Source organism: Piliocolobus tephrosceles, chromosome 6 (assembly GCF_002776525.5).
Source record: "Piliocolobus tephrosceles isolate RC106 chromosome 6, ASM277652v3, whole genome shotgun sequence".
Lineage (NCBI taxonomy): Eukaryota > Metazoa > Chordata > Mammalia > Primates > Cercopithecidae > Piliocolobus > Piliocolobus tephrosceles.
In genome coordinates, this window is record NC_045439.1 from 142,133,028 (window position 1) to 142,158,599 (window position 25,572).

At 38.1% G+C, this 25,572-nt stretch overlaps 2 protein-coding genes across 2 annotated transcripts in view; both read left to right on the forward strand.

The window, feature by feature from the left end:
- The first annotated feature begins 1,740 nt into the window (after positions 1 to 1,740).
- On the forward strand, positions 1,741 to 18,525 carry SPESP1 (sperm equatorial segment protein 1). The gene is made up of 2 exons (XM_023220733.1): positions 1,741 to 1,953; positions 17,309 to 18,525. Exons 1-2 carry the CDS (start codon positions 1,890 to 1,892, stop codon positions 18,301 to 18,303), a joined length of 1,059 nt encoding a protein of 352 aa, XP_023076501.1. The 5' UTR covers positions 1,741 to 1,889; the 3' UTR covers positions 18,304 to 18,525.
- The window catches only part of NOX5 (NADPH oxidase 5), a 129,912-nt gene continuing 106,106 nt past the window's right edge, over positions 1,767 to 25,572 (forward strand). The window contains exon 1 of the mRNA XM_023220732.2: positions 1,767 to 1,953. The gene's annotated coding sequence lies outside the window, so the exon portion shown is untranslated. The remainder of the gene's footprint in view (positions 1,954 to 25,572) is intronic.

Below are 25,572 nucleotides of genomic sequence, written 5' to 3' on the forward strand. Positions count from 1 at the left end.
AGGTCTATCCTCCTCTCTATAGTCTCCCATGTGTCCTAGGGATCTATTCTAGGCCCAGTGGTCTTCTCCCTGTAAAGACTCTCCTTGGGCAGTCGCAGACATCCCCACTTCTAGATGCTAATGCCTCTGAATGCTCCACTTCCATCTCAGCTGTCTTTGGGGTCCCACATCCATCTGCTCGCTGGACAAGCTCCTCCAGTAGGAGGTCTCAAACCCATCTCAATATAGCAGTGTTGAAAATGAAACTCTTCTTCTTTCACTCCCGCAAGTACCCTCTGTTCCCATCTCAGTAAATGGCACTGCTACATATCCAGATGCTCAAGCCAGAAGTTGTGGCATTGCTTCCTTCTCCTTCCTTTCCCACATTTAATCAATTCCCTAATCTTGTTGATGCCAGCTGTAAAGGTCTCTTAGATCTGTTCCCGTGTCCTGTGTCCTCTGCCACCATGAATCCAGGGCCCTATCATTCCATCCCTGGATTACTGAAGTAGCCTCCTCACTTGGCTCCTGGCCTCTAGTCTTGCTTCCTTCCAGTCCATTCTTGATGCTAAAGGAAGAGTGAGCTTTCTGGAACACAAATCTAATCACAACCGTTCCCAGCTCAAAACCTGGCAGTACTCTAGTTCTGGTGCCTCAGACTAAAATCCAAGCCCCTTGCTTCCTGAGGCAGAGATTAGTGTATGTGAATTTTTAAAAATAACTATGCAGAAAAACAGATTCTTTGGGATGTGCAGTTCTGTGAATTTTTTTTTTTTTTTTTTTTTTTGAGGCGGAGTCTTGCTCTGTCGCCCAGGCTGGAGTGCAGTGGCACGATCTCAGCTCACTGCAACCTCTGCTTCCTTGGTTCACGCGATTCTCCTGCCTCAGTCTCCCAAGTAGCTGGGACTTCAGGGGTGTGTCACCACCCATGCCTGGCTAATTTTGTATTTTTAGTAGCCACGAAGTTTCACTATGTTGGCCAGACTGCTCTCGAACTCCTGACCTCAGGTGGTCCGCCCACCTCGGCCTCCCAAAGTGCTGGGATTACAGGCGTGAGCCACCGCGCCCAGCCTTCTGTGAATTTTAACACATGTATAGATTCCTGTGGCCACCGCCATCTATCAGTCCCCGAAACACCCTCACGCTATCCTTTCAAAGTCCTACTCTCCCTCATCCCTACCCCTATCTTTTTAGGAATGTCAAAGAAATGGAATGTGATCTAAAACACCCAAACCCCTTACGGTGTTTTTAATGCCCTTGCCTACCTCTCCCCCGTCTCCTCCAACAACTGCCCACCCAGACCCCGCAATGCAACTCGCCGGAACTATGCTCAGTTCTTGGGGCGCTCCAGGCCGTACTCCACTTAGCCAAGCTCCCCGCCCGCTTCCGGGGGTGGGTTTCCACTGTGCGCCGCAGTACTTAGCGCTTCCCCCACTACAGCCCTTTCACGCTGTGATAATTGCCAGGTTATCTGCCTCTATCTACCCTTACAGTTCCTTCCTCGTAGGGACCGCGTTTAAACCACGGATGTATCCCTAGAGCGCAGGATGGGCCAAGCCCCGCCCGTTCCGAGGCAGCAACGCGCACCCAGCAGCTGGACGTCTAGGCGTTCCCCGCCCGCGCCCGGCGCAGACCTTCGGAGGCGGAACGAGCATGCGCACTAGCAAGGGGCGGGGCGCGCGCGGTTCTCCGCCCCCTGCACGCAGCCCCAGGAGGGGGCGGGCCTTGGCCGCTCGCTCTCTCCTTCCCCACACCGCTGCGCTTGCGCGCTGGGGACAACCGTTGCGGGGTGTCCCAGGGCCTGAGGCAGAACGGTCCTCCGCTGACACCTTCCCTTTCGGTCCTGAGGTTCCCGGCCTGGTGGCTCCAGGACGTTCCGGTCGCATGGCAGAGTGCTGCGGACGACGCCTATGAAGTCCTTAGTCTTTCTAGTTGCGTTGTTGCTGTGGTCTTCGTCCGTGCCGGCTTATCCGAGTGAGTGACCTGCCTGAGGAGGCAGCGGACCGGGGACACCCTGGGGGAACCTCCCGAGCTCGGCGACCTCGAAGCCTGGCCCTTTTTCCTGGTCCCACATGCCTCCCTCCCCCACTGTCCAGGGTCCTGGCCTCGACGCTGAGGAGTGTCCCTCTCCTCTCCTGGTCAGGGATCGCAGCGACTCAGGCGGCGGGGCCCAGATAAGACGGGAGGCGCCTGCGGGCCGTGGGCGCGGGTGGAATCCCCTCACCTGCCTCTGCCTCTCTGTCCACCCGGTCCTTCCCAGCCATTGGGCGTGTGACCGTGCAGAGGTCGGGTGGCTGCTGCCAGCCGGCCACGTCGCCAAGTGGTTGACCAGCTAGGAATGATTTTTACATTTTCAAATGTAAATATGAAATGTACTCCTTCATGACGTGTGGAAAAGCATGACGTACACATTTCATTTTTCGTGAATAAAGTTTTATTGGAACACAACCACGCTCATTCCTTAGGTATTGCCCATGGCTGCTTTCCCACGTTAGAAGGGCGGGGTTAAGTGGCTGCCACACAGTCTGGCCTGCAAAGCCTGAAGTTTTTACTATCTGGCCCTGTGCAGAAAAAGATTGACCCGTACGGTAAAACTTGGAGAGCATGTAGATTGTGGGTCGCGCTCTGGGACACTCACCTGAGGATGCGCTCCCAGAGAGCATGCTTGCGCACACGGCATTCAAAGCCTTAGTTAAGCAGGATTATAACTTAAGACTTGCCAAGGAGCAATTTTTGTCCCTCCCCAAAAGCTGAAAACCAATAAGGTCAAATTCAGGGGTGCTAAGACTTTACTATATTAACATCATGTGGATACCTTGAGGCACTTAGTATTTAAGTCAGGTAGGTGAGGCTTGCCCATTTAGTCTAACTGTAGTTCATTGTAGCATTTAGTAATGTTGCAGTTTGGTTTCACTTAATAAACACAATTTAACAGGTGTGAAAAAAGTACTATCGTGCATGCTGATTATGCAAATCTATATTTCAGAATTGCTAAACAATCCTAGTTAAAAATCAAATTTAAAAACTGAAAATACAACACAATCTAAATTATGAATAGTAGTGGGAAAAGTTCTAGATGAAGTGTCCTAGGTAACTAAAGTTAGCTCTTTAAATACTAGCACTTATGATTTGTAGCTGTCTTTAATAAAAAGTTTTGTAACATTTTTCTTCCTTGACATAAAGGACCAGAACATAATGAGGATGCTACTGTCTTTTGGTGTCTGATGATCATTATTACTAACACCAGTTATTGTATTTTGGTAGTTGTAGATCAGCAAGTCACAAGTGACTAACATATATGGAGACTTGAAGTGACTTTAACACTGTCACACAGTACACTCTGGGACGGTTGGGTAGGAGTCCCTGGACACCCACTTCACTCAGTGCAGTCTCTTACCTAACACCATAATTTCCCCCTCTCCTCGTTCCCCCTTCCTCCCCTCTCCCTCCCTCTTCCCTCCCTTTTTTTTTTTTTTTTTCCCTGAGACAGGGTCTCACTCTCTGGCCCAGACTAAAGTGCAGTAGCCGGATCTCGGCTCACCACAACCTCTGCCTCCCAGGCTCAAGGGATTCTCTCGCCTCAGCCTCCTGAGTAACTGGGATTACAGGCACACGCCACTACCGCCTGGCTAATTTTTGTATTTCTAGTAGGGAGGGGGTTTCACCATGTTGTCCAGGCTGTTCTTGAGCTCCTGACCTCAAATGATCCATCCGCCTCGGCCTCCCAAGTGCTGGGATTACAGGCTTGAGCCACTGTGCCTGGCCAGCCTGTTCTCTTTCTTTGCCCCCTGTTCGCTAATCTTTCTTGGGAAGAAAGAAAAGGGTTGTAGAAAATGAAAAGGCACTTCCCAGAAAAAAGAGTAATTTTGTGTTGAATATATAGATGTTATAAGGAAACTATATACAGGTTGTAATCATAGAAGATGTCTTGGAATATGTAATTACCTCTCTTCTACAGAAGTGGATTAAGGAATATATAGAGCAGGCAGTGGTACATGGCTGCTTTCTCTGTGTGTCTCCCTACTTTTTCTCTAATTTTAATTTTGCTTTTAAAGTAAGTATATCAAAATAAATATATCATTGAGCTTGATGTAAATCAGCTATGCATTCTTTTATATGGCCACTATTCAAACAATTGTTGGCGAGATGCAAAAGATAAGGCACATAGGTTTTTATAATCAAAAGTGGAGCTTTGACACATTTTTCTAAACTACTAGACAGTTTTGAGGTTATATTACACAAACATCACAGGTGTATTAAGTAATTGCATTTATTGAAAACCTCAGTACTTCTTGTATCTGCCTATACCTTTCTAACAGGCCCAATCCAAGTTTAGCTAGTATTTGTTTAATCTAAATTCAGTTAGACATAAATGTAGCTTGGGTATACAGAAGTGGGCACTCCTTTACATACACGCACACACATCCTGATGGTGCTGGATAAACAGCATTTGACTGTATAAATTTTTATACATTCAGTTTCCTGTACCTGATTTTTCTATAGTTTTAAATACCTTCCCTTTTTTCAATTTTTAAATGGGAAAGTATTTAATGTATTCCCTCTTTAATGTATTTACACTGTACAACTTACTTTACTTCTTAATGAGAATTCTTTTTACTTTAAAAAAAAATGCACAGGTGGGATGCGGTGGCTTACTCCTGTAATCCCAGCACTTTGGGAGGCTGAGGCAGGCAGATCACCTGAGCCCAGAAATTCAAGACCAGCCTGGGCAACATGGCAAAACCCTGTCTTTACAAAAAATACAAAAATTAGCCAGATGTAGTGGGGTACGCCTGTAGTCCCAGCTATTCAGGAGGCTGAGGTGGGAGGATCACCTGAGCCCAGGAGGTAGAGGTTGCAGTGAGCTGAGATGGCACCACTGTATTCCAGCCTGGCTGACAGAGCGAGACCTTGTCTCAAAAAAAAAAAATAAAGCACAGTAACTTTCAAAGTAATGTTAACGTAATAGTTACATATTTAAATAATAACTACTATTAAAATTATATAATTTGCCTTTTATAATTTTAAGTCATCAAATATTCATGGGTTGGGAGTGCAAACTAATTAAAATTAAAGTGTATTAATATTAATATATGTTAATATTTTAACCCAAAATTTGCATATTTATAAATAAAATTTATTAATTTTGGGGTATCTCCCAAATAAATTATTTCCTTTAGATCATCTCTTGGTATAGACTAGGAAAAATAGGGTTAGTCTAGGATTATAAAAGCTCTTATTTCTACATTGTTATTATAAGAAGGCTCAATATGTCAGTCTTTGGCTTCTGTCATTGTCTTTAGGAAGGATTTTGTCCTAATGAACCACACACGGTAAGAGAATCTACCAGCAACAATTGTTTGAATCTATTACGAAATAAATTAAAAGGAAAAGAATATTTCTTTTATTTCAAATACATTGTAAAGGTAAAGTTCACTGGGATCTGGTGCTGCAAGTTCACTTAGTGCCCAAGGCTATAGCATTTAGAATGGTCTGTTAAACCTGTGAATAAACTGTCATGACACACTTTGTTAATGTTTGAGATAATGAGGAGCATGTCATCTAATAGGCAAGTGTCAAGAGAGTAGTCTGTGGGGGAGTAGCGTGAAGTTTCATTAGCCTGTCCACTGACGTTTTATGGGGAAAAAAGTCTTGCCTTTCTGTTCTTTTGATCCTATTATCCCTTAAATGGATATACTTTAATCTCTTGATAATATATGTGAAATTAAACTTAAGCAACAATTTTTTCATATCCAAATAAAATACTAGTTATTTGAAAAGAAAATATTTTCTTTTTGTTTTTTGAGACAGAGTCTCGCTCTGTCACCCAGCCTGGAGTGCAGTGGCACGATCTTGGTTCACTGCAAGCTCCGCCTCCCGGGTTCACGCCATTCTCCTGCCTCAGCCTCCCGAGTAGCTGGGACTACAGGGGCATGCCACGACCCCCGGCTAATTATTTTTTGTATTTTTAGTAGAGACAGGGTTTCACCGTGTTAGCCAGCATGGTCTCGATCTCCTGACCTCGTGATCTGCCTGCTTGGGCCTCCCAAAGTGCTGGGATTACAGGCATGAGCCACCGTGCCCGGCCTTTTTTTTTTTTTTTTTTAGTATCACTATATATTTGAAGCATTTTAAAAACACACAATTTATTTAACCTAAGCATAGTTTCTTCTGAGGCTCAAATATTCATACCGTGACCATTTGGAGCCACTGTAAGCTGTCTTCTCTTGTTCTTTTGATAGGATCCCGTATATTTTTAAAGACTTCTTGTTTTCTGACGTTAACTGATTGTTCCAAGCCCCCTTTGTGCCTTTCCCACTCTGTGTCTTTCTCACTCTGAATGGAATTAACTGTCTTTCCAAGGGGATGGAGAACATGGTATGAGAGACCAAAGTGCCTGCGCTATATACTAGACTACTGCAGTGGGAAAATATTGTGATTTTTGTCATTTTAGTGAACAGAACTAGAAGAGAGAGATTTAAAGTCATGAGTTTATTTTGGTTCCAATTATAACATTACTCATAGGATGCATGTTGATTTTTAACTCTTTATCCACACTAGAATTGTAACATCATTTAATGAGGCTATTTTGATTGTCTATTGTGGCGTAAAAGACTGCTCCCCAAATTTATCATTTTTCATGATTCTTTGGGTTCACTAGACTCAGCTGGGCAGCTCCGCTTCACATGGTATAGCTGAAGTCACTCACGCAGCTGCATTCAGCTGGAAATTCAAATGGGTAGGAACATCCAAGATGGCGTCTCATCTTCCAGGGTCTTTACATGACTTGTCATCTTTCAGTACTCTAGCCCAAGTTTCTTTACACCATGGCAGCTTGCTTCCGAGAAGGAGATTTATAAACCCCAACATGGATGCTCTTACTAAGCCTATACTGTATCAGACTTGCTAATGTCCTGAAGGCCAAGACAAGTCACATCTGGCAAGCCCATATCCAGTGTGAGAAGACACTACCCGAGAACATGAATACCAGGAAGTGCAAAGCCATGAAGTTACATTTCTTTAACTGGAACACTTGATTAATATGAACATAATTACTTGTTTATTTACCTGTCAGCAAAAATTAAGATTTGCATAATAAATTATAGGAAAATTGCTGGATGAGTAAGATTTAATATTTCCTTTTATGACCATTCCTTGAGTAGACCTCAGTAATTAAGCACAATTATTACTACTTTGAGTTGGAAATACAGTACTTCAGCTCAGTTCGTTTTAAAATTTTAACCTTCATAGAAGTTCATTTTAATTTGAAGGTGTTGGATGTTTTAACTGGTAGTTCTTGCATAATGACAGCTTTCAGTTATTAATTCTTACTTTAGTACCTAACTGCTGCAGAATAAGGGAAATTTATTCTTTATGAGTCCACTTCATGGCATGTATAGAAAATACAAGCAATTTGTTCTCCAAAGTTATGGACATTCAGCCAGAGTGTGTGGACTATCTGTAAGTGATGGATGCTTGGGTATGTGTTTAAGTTTTATATATGTGAGTTCTTTATTAATAAAGTTATTCTGTTTTCACTATATCATTGTAATAAAAATCCTAGTTATATTCAAATCTTTAACAAAATGAGCATCCATAATTCTTGGTTAAATTTTGGGTGCAATCAGCAGTTGCTATATCAAGGTTACTGGCAAAGGGTAAAGTAGAAATGTATGTGTATCTACACAATGGAATACTATTTGGCCATAAAAATGAATGAAGTACTGATACAAGCTACAACATGGATGATCTTGAAGACATTATGCTAAGCATAAGAAGCCACTCACAAAAGGATACATATCATATGATTCTATTCATATGAAATGTCTAGCATAGTCAAATGCGTAGGTACAGAAAGTAGATTAGTGGTTGTCCAGGGCCTGGAGGACAGGGGATATGGGAAACGGGTTTTATTGTGGGGTGACAAAACTGCTTTAAACTTAGATTGTGGTGGTGATTGCACCACTCTGTGAACATACTGAAAACGATTGAATTGCATACTTTAAGATAAATAAAAGGTAAATTATGGAGGTATTTTAATATTAAGATTGTGATTTACTTACATTAAAATTATGTCAATGAGGTATTTCTTTCGAGATTGATAAAATTCAATGAAAGGTAATCAGTAGGAGTTAAGTTTATGTGATCTAAACTTATATTAGGCTATTTAGTAAGGGGCAGTTACAAGAAGTATGGGGGCTCTCTGAGAACTGGAGCTATTTCACCATGATGTTTATTTTATGATATTATTTTATATAAACTTCACACTCAGAAATTTAGAAAGACGCAGTGAGCTGTGTCTTTTATTATAAAAAACTGCCTACTTTGCCTAAAATAAAAGAACATTCTTATTACTCATTTAAAATTTTCTCTTTAATAATTATTAGACAATTAGCCAGAAACTGCTCCCCACACAATAGTTTTTAGACTAGCAGATTTATTTTTAAACATAACATGAAGTCTAGTTTTCTTCCTCTGTCTTCTTCTGTAGAAATGTTTTACCTGTGATTATTTTCTTAAGATAAATTACTAGAGGTGCAATTAATTTACATGCCTTCCAGCATTCTGTTCATTCATTCAGTTATTCATTTAACAAATACTTTTTAACTGTCTAGTATGGTTCTAGGCACTGGGTAAAAGAGAGTGTATAATGAACAAATTAGATGTGTCACAGCTCTCAAAGAGCTTACTAAGTGTAACAGTTAACAAACATTAAACAAACAAATACAGTTAGAACTGTCTAAATTCTATAAAGAAAAGATCAGTATGCTAGAGAGAGACTAAAGAAGGATCCAGGAATCAAAAGGGGAGTAAGGATGGAACTTATTTTATTTTATTTTTCTTTATTTCTTCTAAACAAACAAACAAACAAAACAGGATCCATGTGCAGAATGTGCAGTTTGTTACATAGGTATACGTGTGCCATGGTGGTTTGCTGCATCTACTGGCCCATCCTCAAAGTTCCCTCCCCTCAGCCCCACCCACCAACAGGCCGTGGTGTGTGTTCTCCAGAGGCTGGGGGATAGGGGATATGGGAAATGGGTTTTATTGTTCCCTCTCTGTGTAGGATGGAACTTATTTTACTAAGGAAGTAACATATACACATGCCAATCCTAGGTTTTATCATTTAAAAATATTTGCCTACTTGACTGGCAAAACAAAAATTGTTTTTAATTTGCATATCTTTTATGAAAAATGAGTTTTAGCAAGTTTTCATGCAAATTGGCTTTTGTGTTATTCTCTTCCTCCTTTAATTGATCATTCTATGAAAAGGAAATATATTTCACATGTATTGTTACTGAATGAAGTTTTAAATTTTTATTTATTTACCTATTATTTTATTTTATTTTTTTGAAACAGAGTTTCATACTTGTCCCCCAGGCTGGAGTGCAATGGTGCAACCTTGGCTTACTGCAACCTCCACCTCCTGGGTTCAAGCGATTCTCCTGTCTCAGCCTCGAGGGCAGCTGGGACTACAGGCGCGTGTCACCATGCCCAGTTAATTTTTGTATTTTTAGTAGACACAGGGTTTCACCATGTTGGCCAGGCTGGTCTTGAACTCCTGACCTCAGGTGACCCACCCATCCCATCTCCCAAAGTGCTGAGATTACAGGCGTGGGCTACCAAGCCCAGCCTGAAGTTTTATATGTCATTGCTCATTTTAAATTATGATTTTATTATTTTCCTCATAATAAACTCAAAAGTAATTAACTTGCCTTTTATTTCTGTGTGAACTGGATTTATTTTTTTGTAAGTCATTGACTGTCAGTTACTCATACTTTGTAGTAAGAAAACACTGTGGATTATTTTCAGTATTACTAGATACATCTTAATATGTGAAAGGGATGCGTTTTTGTCCATGTGATGATAGAACAAAATTTGGTCATATTTAAGTTAATGTAATTTTAATATTTACATGTAGTTTAAAATATTTTGGTCCAGTTGACAGCACAATTTCGGATATTGTATTTTTTATTTGATTTTATTTAATGTTCACATGTATTTTAAAACATAGTAGTATCCCTGCAGAATAATTTTATCACAACACTAATACAGCTTTGCCAGCATCCTTGTATCATTTCTTTATGACAACATTGTGTAGTTGTTACAAGCACCTGCTCTGAAGTAAGGTAACCTGTGTTCAAATCCCATCCTTACTTATAAGTTGAATATAATCTTAAGCAAATTGCTTATCCTTTCTAAGTATCTTCCTTTTCTTCTTTGACAAAGTACTTCTCACATTCAAAGTTCTGGGTATAGTGCCTGGCACATAGTGATAATTCAATCAGTGGAAGGGAAGCTATTAGGATCTTTTTTTTTTTTTTTTTTTTGATACAGAGTCTCGCTCTGTCGCCCAGGCTGGAGTGCAGTGGCACGATCTCGGCTCACTGCAAGCTCTGCCTCCCGGGTTCACGCCATTCTCCTGCCTCAGCCTCCCATGTAGCTAAGACTACAGGCACCCGCCACCGCACCCGGCTAATTTTTTGTATTTTTGGTAGAGACGGGGTTTCACTGTGTTAGCCAGGATGGTCTCAATCTCCTGACCTCGTGATTCACCCGTCTCGGCCTCCCAAAGTGCTGGGATTACAGGCGTGAGCCACCGTGCCCGGCCTGCTATTTGGATCTTTTAAATCATTATCTTCCATTTCCCCTTTGGATTTCCTACCACTTTTGTTCCTACAGTTATTTAGTACCATTTTGTTTACCTTCTTATCATGTCTGTTGTGTGACAGGTCTTCCTGTACTATTTCAAGAAGAGAAGTGCAGGCAACCTCAGGCTCACCTTCAGGCCCCATGTGTGAGATTCCAGCAAAATCTCAAGCCTGCTTAGCAGTTAGCCATCCTGCTTATAAGAGGCACTGGAGAGCAGCATCATTGTTTCCCAAGCTGGAGATTCTTACCTGAGCCAGAGCCATGTTCTAGGACATTGCCATGTTTGCTTGAATCACTTACTAGTAAAACTAGATGGGATATTATAAAGTATACCAGTGTAGACTATGAATCTCCAAGTATAATAACACAACTTCTAGCAGGATTGTCTGTTCTTTGTAAGAATTTGAATTTTGTTCAGCTTTCTAGCACCTCCTGAAGAATGGAGAAAAACAGGTTTTCACAGTGGCCACGGCCATCTGTAGGGACAGTTGAGGCTCCACTATCTTACTACCTTGACTGCACACATTTTTATAAAGATCAAATTGATTTGCAAGAGCAGACCTGATTAGTAGAACTGACAAGGTCAACATGAAATAGGGAGATGTTTTAGGGGACAAAAGCAGGAGGTAGAAGGTGTGTGGAGAGAGGATGGATTTAACAGTAGAAAAGTGTGGAGCCAAGGGTACATGAAGAACAGGAAAATTGAGGTAGGAGGTAGGGCACTCTGTTGCTAGGCAGCCAAGAACATGCTTTTGGGTGTTGCCTGAGTAACAATAGAAGGGGATAATGAATATTTCAGTTTGTTAAGAAATCAGCTAGTAGTATCTCCTTTTCCTGTCCTTTTGCACTCTAACTCACCTAATATCCACCTGGGTATCTTATTTACTACTTTGAGAAGAGGCAAGCTAAATGGTTTGAAAAGCAAGTGTTTAGCAGACTGTAATCTAATGGCAATGTCTTTTTAAAAGTGTTGAAACTTTTGTTGGTTGTACGTTTTAGATTTGCTTATTATAGTTTCTTACAATTAAAATATTTTTCAGATTTTAAAAAACATTTTATTATGGAAACATTTAAATATGTACACAAGTACAAAGAATTACATAATCTCCACATATTTGTAATAGCTTCAGTTATTACTATTATTAGCACTTCAATAGTTCTTGGGGAACAGGTGGTTTTTGGTTACATGGGTAAGTTCTTTAGTGGTGATTTCTAGCTTTAGTTATTATTAATTCATGATCAATCCTATTTCATTGATAGCTCTGCCCACATTCCTTTTCTTCTCACTTCCCTGGACACCCTCCCCAATTTCTTGGGCTTGGATTATGTAGAAGCAAATTCTAGACATCATATAATTTTATCGGCATATACTAAAGCACTGAAATATAAGGACTTTACAAAACACAAAACAATGTAATTTTGTACTTATAAAAATAATTCCTTAATATTATCAAATATCTGGTTAGTGTTTTCTGATTGTCTTTCTCTTTTTCCAGTTTGATGAATCGGAATTCAAGTAAGATTTATACATGTAACTTATTGATATACCTGTTAATTCTCTTTTAATCTATAGTTCTTCCTCTGTCTCTGTTTTTTCCCTTGCAATTTAATTGTTGAAGAAACTGGGTCACACATCCTTTAGTTTCTCACAGTCTAGGTTTTGCTGATTACACCCCCATGGTGTAGTTTAATATCTCCCTTATTGTCCTATATATTTTCTGTATATTGTTAGTTATATCTAGGGAGACCTACTGGATTCAGATTTGACTTTTTTGTTTTTTTTTTGCAAGACTACTTCATACGTGGTGTTGTGTTCTTCCATCAGGAAACACATAATGTCTGATTTTGTACCTTTTTAGATATACATAGTCATATAAAATTATTGCAAAATTATCATATTTTAATTATAAATGACTTCTTTAATTATTAGCTGGAATCATTTATAAATTGAAACCTTTCTTCCTTTTGAGCTACTTTTCCATATTCATTTGGGTCTATTTCTATATTTTCTGTTCTGCTCCATTCATCTGTTCATGGCCAATGCTATACTATTTTTCATAATAGAGGCTTTATAATATATTTAAATATTTAATTTTAATATCTGATAAGGCTAGGCTTTGTTTTCCTGGCTGTTCTTATTTGTTTTTCCAAATAAACTTTATAATAAATTTTTCTAACTCCAGAAAAAAATTAATGACATTTTTAGAAACATATTAAATGTATAAATTAAAAGAGAGGATATGACATCTAAGCATCTTTACGATGTTGAATCTTCTCATCTGAGAACATGGTATAGCTTTCTATTTGTTGATATTTATGTCTTTCAAAAGATTTTATTATATTCCTGTATTAGTTTGCTGTAGCTCCTATGACAAATTACCACAAACTTGATGGTTTAAAACAGCAAAAATTTATTCTCACAGTTCTAGAGGCCAGAAGTCTGGAATCCATTTCCCTGAGCCAAAACCAAGGCATAGTCTGGGCCATGCTCCCTCTGGAAGCTCAATGAAAAAATATGCTCCTTGCTTCTTCTAGTTTCTGGTGGCTGCCTACATTCCTTGACTTGTGGCCACATCAGTCTAATCTCTGCCTCTTCCTCCACATTACCTCTTCCTCTTCTGGGTGTGTGTCAAATCTCTCTGTGTCTCTCTCTTATGAGAACATTTGTGATTCGATTTAGAGTCCACCCAGGTAATCCAGAATAATTGCCCCATGTCAAGAAACTTAATTTAACCACATCTGCAAAGACCCTTCTTTCTTAAGGTAATATTTACAGGATCTAGGGTGATATCTTTGAATATTCATTATTTAGCCTACTATAACTCTTCATATTGATTTTGGCATGCTTTTAATATTTTATGACTATATATATATATATAAAATCCAGGCTGGAGTGTAGTGGAAAGATCATGGCTCGCTGCAGCCTCAGCCTCCCTAGGCTCAAGCAATCCTTTCACCTCAGCCTTCTCACTAGCTGGGACTACAGGCATGTGCCACCATGCCCAGCTAATTCTTGTACTTTTATAGAGTTGGGGTTTTACCATGTTTTCCAAGCTGGTCTCGAACCCCTGGGCTCAAGCCATCCACCTGCCTCGGCCTCTCAAAGTGCTGGGATTACAGGTGTGAATCAATGCACACAGCCAATATTTTGTTTCATTTTTCTGTTACGTCAATAACATCTTATTTCTCATATCTTCTAAGCAGTTTATATTTATATATTCATTTTGGTATATTGATTTTTATGACTTGCTATTTATGAAATTCTCTTACTAATTGTAGTAGCTTTTCAATGGATTCTTTTGTGTTGTCTGTATTTATAATCCTATCATCTGTATATAGACATAGTTTTACCTCTTTCTTTCCAATTCTCGTGTCTCCAATTATTTTCGCTTGTCTAATTGCATTGACTAGTATTGCCAACATGATGTTAAATATTAATAGAAATGAAGATATTAGGTATTCTTATCTTGTTCCTGTCTTTAGCGGAAAAGCTTTTACTGTTTCCCACTAAATAAGATACAAAGTATATTTTAATGTTCCTTTTATGGAACATGTTTTTCTATATAATGTTAAGGGAAATTTATATTTAAAATGAGAAATGTAAGCAGTTACTTTTATAAAGAATAGTATCTTATGAGTGTTCTGTAGCTTTGAAAGTGTTTTAAAATATCTAATTTATTTGGTTCTGTGAGATAAAAAGGCAAGTGTAGTATCTTAGCTTTATAGTTAAGTGAATATCCAGATAAGTTAAATAATGACCTAAGGTAATGCTGCTATAAAATGGTAGAGCCAGGACCAGGATCAAATATTTTATTTTCACCGCACAAGGCATATTCATTTTACTCAATAGTTTCCTTCATGAAGACTCTGATTCGGGACAATGCATTTTATAAATATGAGTTTACATAAATAAGTTATTTTCCTTTTAAAAATGTGATTTGTATACAATTTTTGTTTGCCATTAAAAAATAAAGAAGAAAAAATACTTGAAACTTAAAAAAATAAATGTGACTTATAATGGTTTACTATATTAAATGATTGGTGTGTGTGTGTGTGTGTGTGTGTGTGTGTTTAGGGAGTAAAACATTATAGTTAAAGTCTAAAGTCTCCTCTACTGACCAAATTGAGTCCCACTACCTCTCCTCAGATGCAACTGCCCATATGAGTTTAGTATATTATCATTCCAGTCCATTAAAAAAATCTGCAGTTCACAGACAAAATATATGATGCTATGTGAGTGATTTTTAAAAAGTATTATAAGGACAGCATCGAACTCTACTTTATGTTCTATACTTTCTTTTTCACTTGTCATCATCATATGGATCTTAGTAGTATACAAGGCTTTTCTAAGCATTACATAAAATGCAGAATTTACTTTTAGAATCAAGACCTCTAGACGTGTGGTATCTTTCCACTAACCACATTGGCTCACTAAACTGTTCTCATTAAGAATTTTTTAAAATTTAGAAATATGCCTTCAATTTTGATTAAACGTCTATCTGGTCTTTCTAAGTTGTAACAGAATAAAGAAGAGAGGAGAAACATGTAAATACAAGGCAGTTTTTGAGTATTTTGTACTTACCAAAAAGCTAAATCAAAGTGCCTCCTGAACAGAAAGTTTATTACTTTATTCAACCTGCAGGGGGATGGTTCAGGTAGGAGTAATGCATTAGTGTTTAGTAAAAAGTGATTTACTTCCCTGAATTAAATCAATTTGTATACTTGAAAATGGCAAACCTTAAAATTGCACATAGTGAAAAATCACAGCACTTAAAATTAAAATACCCTGATTCAGGAGTAGTTGAACAGAATTCCAGAATATCTTAATATCTTACTATCTTTTCTGTTCTCCACATTGGAAATGAGAGGCTTTACTGCTCAGATGCTGCAAAATAGGAGTATAAATAGAACTACCTTTTTTTGGCTTATCAAAATATTTTATTTTAAGAGACCCCCCAAAAAAGACCCTCCAAAAAAAGATGCCCCAACAATGCTCTTGGGTTTTGTTTTTTTTTTTATCTTTTCTGTATTTTTTTTTTTAAATCAACTAAAAACAATTTGATGCTTAAAATAAAACTACTCCATGATTCAGGAGTAGTTGAACAGAATTCCAGAATATCTTAATAACTTACTTTCTTTTCTGTTCTCCACGTTGGAAATGAGAGGCTTTACTGCTCAGATGCTGCAAAATAGGAGTATAAATAGAACTACCTTTTTTTTTTTTTTTGCTTATTAAAATATTTTATTTTAGGAGACCCCTCAATAAAAGACCCTCCACATTAGATAGACGCCCCAACAATACCCTTGGGCTTTTTTTGTCTTTTCTGTATTTTTTCCTTTTTAAGTTAACTAAAACAATTTGATACTTAAAATAAAAGACAGGAAATATTTCCTGAGTAAACTTTAGTTAAGAGTATATATATATTTTTGATCCGGGGGTGGGTAAGGAGAAGTAGGGTGCCGCCAGCGGTTCATGAAGTAGAACTACCATTTTGTTGTTAACAGTGAAATGTTGATGATTTAGACCAGGAATTGACAAACTTTTTCTGTAAAGGGTCATACAGTATTTCCAGCTTTGCAGGTTATGTGATCTCTTACAATTACTCTAGTGTTGCAGGCAAAAGCACCTGTAGATAATACGTAAACAAATGGGCAAGACTCACTGGGTGCCAATAAAACATTACTTAATAAAGGAGTTGAGTGGATATGAGTCACAAACTATAGTTAGATCTTCGAATGAAAATCTTTGATGAAAATATTGCATTTTCATCATACAGATACACTAGATGTAAATAACCTCACGGGCATAGAAAATAGTAAAATAATTAGAAAGTGATGAGTTTGGGATATTTATTGCCTTTGCTTTTAATATAATTTATTTGATTGTAATGTAGATCAGTTAATTTTTTTTTTTTTTTTGAGACAGAGTTTCGCTCTTGTTTCCCAGGCTGGACTGCAGTGATGCGATCTCAGCTCACTGCAACTTCCGCCTACCAGTTTCAAGTGATTCTTCTGCCTCAGCCTCCCACTAGCTGGGACTACAGGCACGTGCCACCACGCCCAGCTGATTTTTTTGTATTTTTTAGTAGAGACAGGGTTTCACTATGTTGGCCAAAATGGTCTCAATCGCTTGACCTCATGATCCACCCGCCTCGGCCTCCCAAAGTGCTGGGATTACAAGCGTGAGCCACCACGCCTGGCTAAGTTAATTTTTAAATAATGTCTGTGTTTAACATCTGGCTCACAAAATTCATAAAAATTTAACAATGGACTCTAGTGAACCAGTATAAGCCTACTCCAGCATACCACTGTGTTAGAGGACATAATCAAGAATTCTGGTTTAATAAGTTGCCTGTTGAATCATAAGTTATATGGGAGAATAAAAGCAAAAATCATAAGTTATATGGGAGAATACAAGCAAAAATATAGAGAGAATGGTGTTAATATGCAACTTTTGCACTAATCTTGCTCACCTATTTTAATAAGAACCTGAAGAAATAATTTTGTTTATTTAAGTGAAAGTTGACTCTGTGTCAAAGGTGCTTTGCATATTGGTTCTTTATTTCAATTTTTAAGTGATAGCATATGAAATAAATTTTGGTCAGTAGATTTTGTCAATGTGTTATATATAATAATAAATGTTACTTATTATTTGTTTGATTTTTTTTCCCTTAAGGCATAACTGTGTCACCTGATGAAGAACAAAACTTGAATCATTATATACAAGTTTTAGAGAACCTAGTACTAAGTGTTCCCCCTAGGGAGCCAGGTCGTGAGAAAAAATCTAACTCTCCAAAACATGTTTATTCTGTAGTATCGAAGGGGTCAAAATTTAAGGAGCTAATTACACATGGAGACACATCAACTGAGAATGATGTTTTAACCAATCCTATCAGTGAAGAAACTACAACTTTCCCTACAGGAGACTTCACACCGGAAATAGGAAAGAAAAAACACACGGAAAGTACCCCATTCTGGTCGATCAAACCAAACAATGTTTCTATTGTTTTACATGCAAAAGAACCTTATATTGAAAAGGAAGAGCCAGAGCCAGAGCCGGAGCCAACTGCAAGACAAACTGAGGCACCAAGAATGTTGCCAGTTGTTACTGAATCATCTACAAGTCCATATGTCACCTCATACAAGTCACCTGTCACTACTTCAGATAGGAGCACTGGCATTGAGATCTCTACAGAATCAGAAGATGTTCCTCAGCTCTCAGGTGAAACTGCAATAGAAAAATCCGAAGAACTAACATTTGGAAAGCACCCAGAGAGTTGGAATAATGATGACATTTTGAAAAAAATTTTAGATATTAATTCACAAGTGCAACAGGCACTTCTTAGTGACACCAGCAACCCAGCGTATAGAGAAGATATTGAAGCCTCTAAAGATCACCTAAAACGAAGCCTTGCTCTAGCAGCAGCAGCAGAACATAAATTAAAAACAATGTATAAGTCCCAGTTATTGTCACCAGGACAAAGAAGTAGTAAAATTGATGATATTGAAACTGTTATTAACATGCTGTGTAATTCTAGATCTAAACTCTATGAATATTTAGATATTAAATATGTTCCACCAGAGATGAGAGAAGAAGCTGCTACAGTATTCAATACATTAAAAAATATGTGTAGATCAAGGAGAGTCACAACCTTATTAAAAGTTTATTAAACAATAATATAAAAATTTTAAACCTACTTGATATTCCATGACAAAGTTGATTTAAGCAAACTGCATTTTTTCACAGGAGAAATAAGCATATTCGTAATTTCAAAAGTTGTATAAAAATATTTTCTATTGTAGTTCAAATGTGCCAACATCTTTATGTGTCATGTGTTATGAAAAATTTTCATATGAACTAAAAACCTAATTTAAAATAAAATTTTGGTTCAGAAGTTTGTAGTTTTTTCTCATTAATTTTAAATGTTGTGAAGATCTTTACAATGTTTAAGCTTTGGTTTTGCTGGAATATATTAGTTAAATTCATACATTTTATGAGTTAAGAGACTGTGTGCGCGTGCTCTCTATAGCTAGTTTTAAATAAAATAATTGTATATATATAAAGTGTAAAATTTTGGGGCATATGGTCTTTATTATTCTTTCAGATAATCTGAGTTTTCTTTTTTACTTTTTAAAATTTTTTTTTGAGACACAGTCTCACTGTCACGCAGGCTTGAGTGCAGTGGTGCAATCTCGGCTCGCTGCAACCTCTGCCTCCCGGGTTCGAGTGATTCGGCTGCCTCAAGTCTCCTGAGTAGCTGGGATTACAGGCGCCCATGATCACACCCGGCTGATTTTTATATTTTTAGTAGAGACGTGGTTTCAACATGTTGGCCAGGCTGGTCTCAAACTCCTGACCTCAGGTGATCCACCTGCCTCGGGCTCCCAAAGTGCTGGGATTACAGGCATGAGCCAGTGCGCCTAGGGAGTTTTCTGTCTTAATAGCCTAACTTGGGGCTTGTATCCGCACTTTTATTTGGATATAGGTGTGCCTCCTTTGAAATGTAGATAATATTTTAAGATACATCTCTATTCTTCTGTCATTAAGTACTTTTGGAGTATCACTGAGGGACGGTAACCTGGCTATGTAATGAAGTCATTCTCATTTCCTCTCTTTGTGTACATACACATTGAAGATTTTCAAATCTTTTGTCAGAGAGTATGACTGACACCATTAAGGTTAACTGTATAATATTATAATAATGGCTCAGGTAATTCTGTTTATGACTTGACCAGTATTATATTCAAATACATTTATTTATTTGTTCATCAAGACATTCATTTATAGTTTGATAAAGATTTATTGACCTTTTACTATGTGCAGGACACAATAGATGCTAGGCTTTGGGGATACAAAAATAAGACCTACTTTCTTTTCTCTTTGAGATTATATTATAGCAGGAAAGACAGACGCTAAACAAATAATTTCAAAAATTTTTAAAATTTCAGTTGTGTCAAGTTGTTGTGAAGGTGTGAGGTATTTGACCTCACTTAGACCAAGAATAATGGGAAAGCTACCCCGAGAAAGTCACCATTAAGGTGTAGTCTGAAAGATTAGGGTGTGTGTAAAGACAAAGTGAACATTTTCGGCAGAGGGAACAGCAGGTACGAATGCTTTGAGTTAAAAATAAGGATGAGAAGTTCAGGAAGTACCTGGAGTATAGAAAGGCAGGAAAGAGCATCACAAGATGTATCTGGTGACATGTACACCAGGTCGGAATGGATCCTGCAGCACCTTTGGTGCGTTATTGAATGTTTTAGCCTTTACCCTATGATTAATGAGAAGCCATTAGTGGATTTTAAGCAAAAAGGACTGGTATCATCAAATTTCTGTCAAAACAACAACAACAAAACCCACTTGTTACAGTTTTGGAAGGGGGCAAAAGTAGAAGTGCACTGTGCACAGGCCAAATGTTGCTTGGAGTAGGTGAAAAGAATTGGCAATTAAGGAGAATCAGGCCGGGCGCAGTGGCTCACGCCTGTAATCCCAGCACTTCAGGAGGCCATGGTGGGCAGATCACCTGAGGTCAGGAATTCAAGACCAGCCTGGCCAATGTGGTAAAACCTCGTCTCTACTAAAAATACAAAACTTAGCTGGGCGTGGGGGTGGGCGCCTGTAATCCCAGCTACTCGGGAGGCTGAGGCAGGAGAATTACTTGAACCTGGGAGGTGGAGGCCGCAGTGAGCTGAATTGCAGTGAGCTGAGATTGCACCACTGAACTCCAGCCTGGGCAACAGAGCAAGATTCCACCTTGGGAAAAAAAAAAAAAGAGAGGGAGAATCAACATGATTTGGTGATTGAATGGATATGGGGACTGTGCTAATAGCAGGGACCAAAAATAATTCCCACAATTAGCTGTGTTGTAAAAAGGATTATATAGGCTTTGTTTAATTAAAATACTCTTTTACTGTTATTTATAAAATAATTTTACTTTGGAAAATTTCAAAAATTTGCAAAAGTAAAGAATAATATAATCCATGTACATGTCAACCTTAAAAAGAAAAAACCTCATAGAGACAAGCTCTCTAAAAACAAAAGATTTTAATTGGGAATAAAAAAGTGTTGCAATTTAGGGTACACAAGCCATGAAAATCATAAGCACACACATGAGGAAAATCAGGACAGAGGAGTTTTTAAAGACAGAAGTCCACACAAACTGCTTTGAAACAAAGTTCACTGCAGGATACAGCCCTTGGTAGACATCTGTCCTGGTCAGATCATCTTATCTGAAATGCTGAAGGCCAAGGAAATTCCTGAGAATAAGCTCTGATTACAGGGTATAAGCAAGATGTACAGATATTTCAAGAATGTAAGTAGGAGGATTTTTTCTTTATTACCTCCCCAACTCCCATTTTTGATTAGTGCTTTGACATAAGTGACTCCACTTCGTTATTGCTCACTTCCACATACCCATCATCTAGTCTCAACAATCATCTAAAGACTAATCTTCTTTCATCTATATCCCTACTCCCTTCCCCCTTCCTATTTTATGCTGAATTAAATTACAGATACTTTATCATTTCATCAGTAAAAATATAACAATGTGAAGCTCTGTAAGTTTTTTTTTTTTTAAACACTGCCACAATATGACACATAAAAGTTTAATGATTTCTGGCTGGGCACAGTGGCTCACTCCAGTAATCCCAGCACTTCGGGAGGCCAAGGCAGGAGGATCACTTGTGGTCAGGAGTTTGAGACCAGCCTGGCCAACATGGTGAAACCCTGTCTCTACTAAAAATACAAAACATAGCTGGGTGTGGTGATGCATGCCTGTCATCCCAGCCACTCAGGAGGCTGAGGCAGGAGAATCACTTGGACCCGGGAGACAGGTTGCAGTGAGCTGAGATTGTGTCATTGTGCTCCAGCCTGGGCAACAGAGGGAGACTCCATCTTAAAAAAAAAAAAAAAAGTTTAATGATGTTTAACATCATCAAATATCTAGTCAATGCTCAAATTCCCAATTGTGAAATAATTTTTAAAATTTAGAGTTTATATGAATCAAGACCAAATAAAGTTCACACATTAAAATTGGTTGATTTGACTAATAAGTCTCTTTTAATCTAAAGTTTTCCTTTCTACCTCTTTTTTTCCCTTTTAGGTTTATTTACTGAAGAAATTGGTCATTTGTTCTATAGTTTCCCACAATATGGAGTTTGCTAATTGCATCCCCATAGTGCCATTTAGCATGTTCTCCTATCCTCTGTCTTTTCTATAAATTGGTAATTGGATCTAGAGAGGCTTCCTCAAACTGAGGTTTTTCTTTTTCTTTCTCTTTCTTCTTCTTCTTTTTTTTTTTTTTTGGCAAGATGGTGTTTTATTGTTCCATATTGTTGGGTCTCTTTTTGTATTTTTAGCAGACTTTGATGGTCATTGCCTAGATAGATTAATTGATCAGGTGATACAAAGTAGAGACATCATTCCTTCCATTATTATCTGGAATGTGTCTATAAAGAGAAACTTTCATCTATTATTTGATTCCCCAGTGGTCTAGCATGTATTGGAAAGACATCAAAAGCTTGAATCCCTTTGCTTAATAATTTCCAGAATAATTAGTTCATAGAATCTCCAATGATGACCTTTTTTCTTTTTAACATTAGTAGCCTTTATTTTTTTCAAACAATTTTAGTTTTACAGAGAAACTGATCAGAAAGTGCAGCGTTCCCACATCCCTCTCTCTCCTCTCTGACACATCTTGTATTAGTGTGGTACATTTGTTATAATTAGTGAACCTACACTGACACATCATCATCATGTAAACTCCATAGTTTATACTAAGATTCACTCTTGGTGTTTTACATTTTATGAATTTGGACAAATGTACATGTGTCCACCATTATAGTGTCACACAGAGTAGTTTCACTGCCCTAAAACCTTCTATACTTCGTTTATTCATGCCTCCCTCTCCCCTAACTTCTGGTTGGCAACCACTGCTTTTTTTTTTTTTTTTTCATTTCCACAATTTTGCCTTTTCCAGAATGTATATAAAAGCTGAGTAAATTATTTGAAATGCCTATGACCAGAAGTGTTTTGGATTTTGGGTTTTTTCAGATTTTGGTATTTGCATATACATAATAAGATATCTTAGGGATAGGATCCAAGTCTAAACATGAAATTCATTTATGTTTCATATATACTTTATGCACATAGCCTGAAGGTAATTTTCTACACTATTTTTAATAATTTTGAGCATGAAATAAGGTTTGTGTACATGATCCATCAGAAAGCAAAGGTGTCAGTAGCTCAGCCAGCCATGTGGACAGTCTGTGGTTATTTAGCATCACTATCATTTCTGACTCTGAATTTATTTGCTACTGATAAACGATTATTTTCTTACACTTATGCACACATAAGTACTTGACAGCAAAAACATGACATACTATTAATACAATGAAAAAATAATGTGTCAGGTGTGGAATTTTTCACTTGAGATGTCATGTCAGCATTCAAAAACTTTCAGATTTTGGAGCATTTTGGATTTTTTTTTTCTTTTTTCTTTTTGTTTTGAGACAGAGTCTCACTCTGTTGCCCAGGCTGGAGTGCAATGGCATGATCTTGCTCACTGCAATCTCCGCCTCCTGGGTTCAAGCAATTCTCCTGCCTCAGCTTCCCTAGTAGCTGGGACTACAGGCATGTGCCCCCATACCTGGCCCAATTTTTTTGTGTGTGTATTTTTTTAAGTAGAGTCAGAATTTTACCATGTTGACCAGGCTGGTATCAAACTCCTGATCTCAGGTGATCCACCTGCCTCGGCGTCCCAAAGTGCTGGGATTACAGGCCTGAGCCACAGTGCCCAGCCCATTTTGGATTTTGGATTTTCAGATTAGGGATGCTCAGTCTGTAGTTGGAATCAATGCAGTCTGTAGCCTTTTTGGACTGGATTCTTTCATTTAGTAATATGCATGTACGTTTCCTCCATGTCTTTTAATGACTTGATAGTTTATTTCTTTTTGGTGCTGAATAATATTCTATTGTCTAGATGTACCACAATTTATTTATTCATTCACCTACCGAAGGACATCTTGGTTGCTTCTAAGTTTTGACAATTATGAATAAAAGCTGAGGTAAACGTTCATGTGCAGGTTTTTGTGTGGACAGAAGTTTTCAAATCCTTTGGGTAAATACCAAGGAGCATGATTGCTGAATCACAAGTGATATGGTTTGGATATGTGTCCCCTCTAAATCTCATGCTGAAATGTGATTCCCAGTGTTGGAGATGGGGCTTGGTGGGAGGTGGACTGGATCACGGGGGCAGATCTCTTGTGAAAGATTTAGCATGATCCCTTTGGTGATAAGTGAGTTCTTGCTCAGTTAGTTCACGTGAGATCTGGCTGTTTAAAAGTCTGGGACCTCCCCTCCTTGCTCTCTTGCTCCTACTCTTGCCATGTGATATGCTGGCTCTCTGTCACTTTGTGCCATGATTAGAAGCTCCCTCAGGCCATCACCAGAAGTAGATGTTTGCACCACACTTCCTGTACAGCCCGTGGAACAAGGGGCCAATTAAACCTCTTTTCTTTATAAATTACCCAGCCTCAGGTACTTCTTTATAGCAATGCAAGAATGGACTAATACAACATGGTAAGAGTATGTTTAGCTGTGCAGGAAATTACCAAACTGTCTTTCAAAGCGGCTGTAACATTTTTGCATTCCCACCAAATGAAGGAGAGTTTCTGTTACTTCACATATTGATCAGCATTTAGTGTTGTTAGTATTCTGCATTTTGGCCATTCTAGTAGGTGTGTAGTGATATCTTATTGTTATGCTCTATTGCTTTTTAGCCTTATTTTGTGATATAAATTCACATGTTTTATAGTTGTAAAAAACGATGCAGAGAGATCTAGCTAAATGTACCCTCTCCCTATTTCACCCAAATGTAGTATTTACATTAGAGTACAATATAACAGCCAAAATATAGATATTGGCACAAGATACAGAACATTTCCATCATCACAAAAATCTCTCATGTTGCTGTTTTATAGCCACACCACTTCCCCCTTCCTTGTCTAACCACTCGTAATCACTATTCTGTTCTCCATTTCCATAATTTTGTCATTTCAAGAATGTTGCATGAATGGCATCATACAGTACATAATCTTTTGGGACTGATTTTTTTCACTTAGCTTAATTCTCTGGAGATTTATCAAGATTTTTGCATGTACCAACTCATTCCTTGTTATTGCTGTGTGGTACTCCACAGTTTAACCATTTACTTGTTTAAGAATCTCTGGATTGTTTCCATGTCTTGGCTATTAGAAAAGAAAAGCTGCTGACAGAATGGGAGAAGATATTTGCAAATTATATATCTGATACAGATTATATATAATCTGACATTCATTTACAGGTGTTTGTGTGAACGTAAGTTTTCATTTCTCTGGGATAAATGCCCAGGAGTGCAATTGTTGTGTTGTGTGGCAGTTGCATATTCAGTCTTATAAGAAACTGCCCACTCTTTTCCAGAGTGGCTGTACCATTTAACATAACCACCAGCAATGTGTGAGTTTCTGTGAAACCTCACCAGCATTTCGTGTTATCACCATCATTTAACATTTATTTTAAAGTGTATAATTTAATGGTTTTTAGTATATTCACAAGTTTTTAGTATAGTCACAAAGTTGTATGACCACTAAATCTAATTCCAGAACGTTTCATCACCCACCAAACAAACTCTTTATCCATTAGCAATTACTCCCCATTCCTCTGTCTTACAGCCTCTGGCAACCACTGGTGATACTGTTCTGTCTCTATGGATTTGCCTATTCTGGACATTTAATGTAATGCAATGTAATGTAATGCAATCATACGATATGTATTCTTTTGTGACTGGCTTCTTCCACTTGGCATAATACTTCAAAGTTCATCCGTATTGTAGCATATGTCTATTTTTTATGCAGCTGTGTCTATTTTTATGATTAATATTTCACTGTATAGATATTCATCTTGTA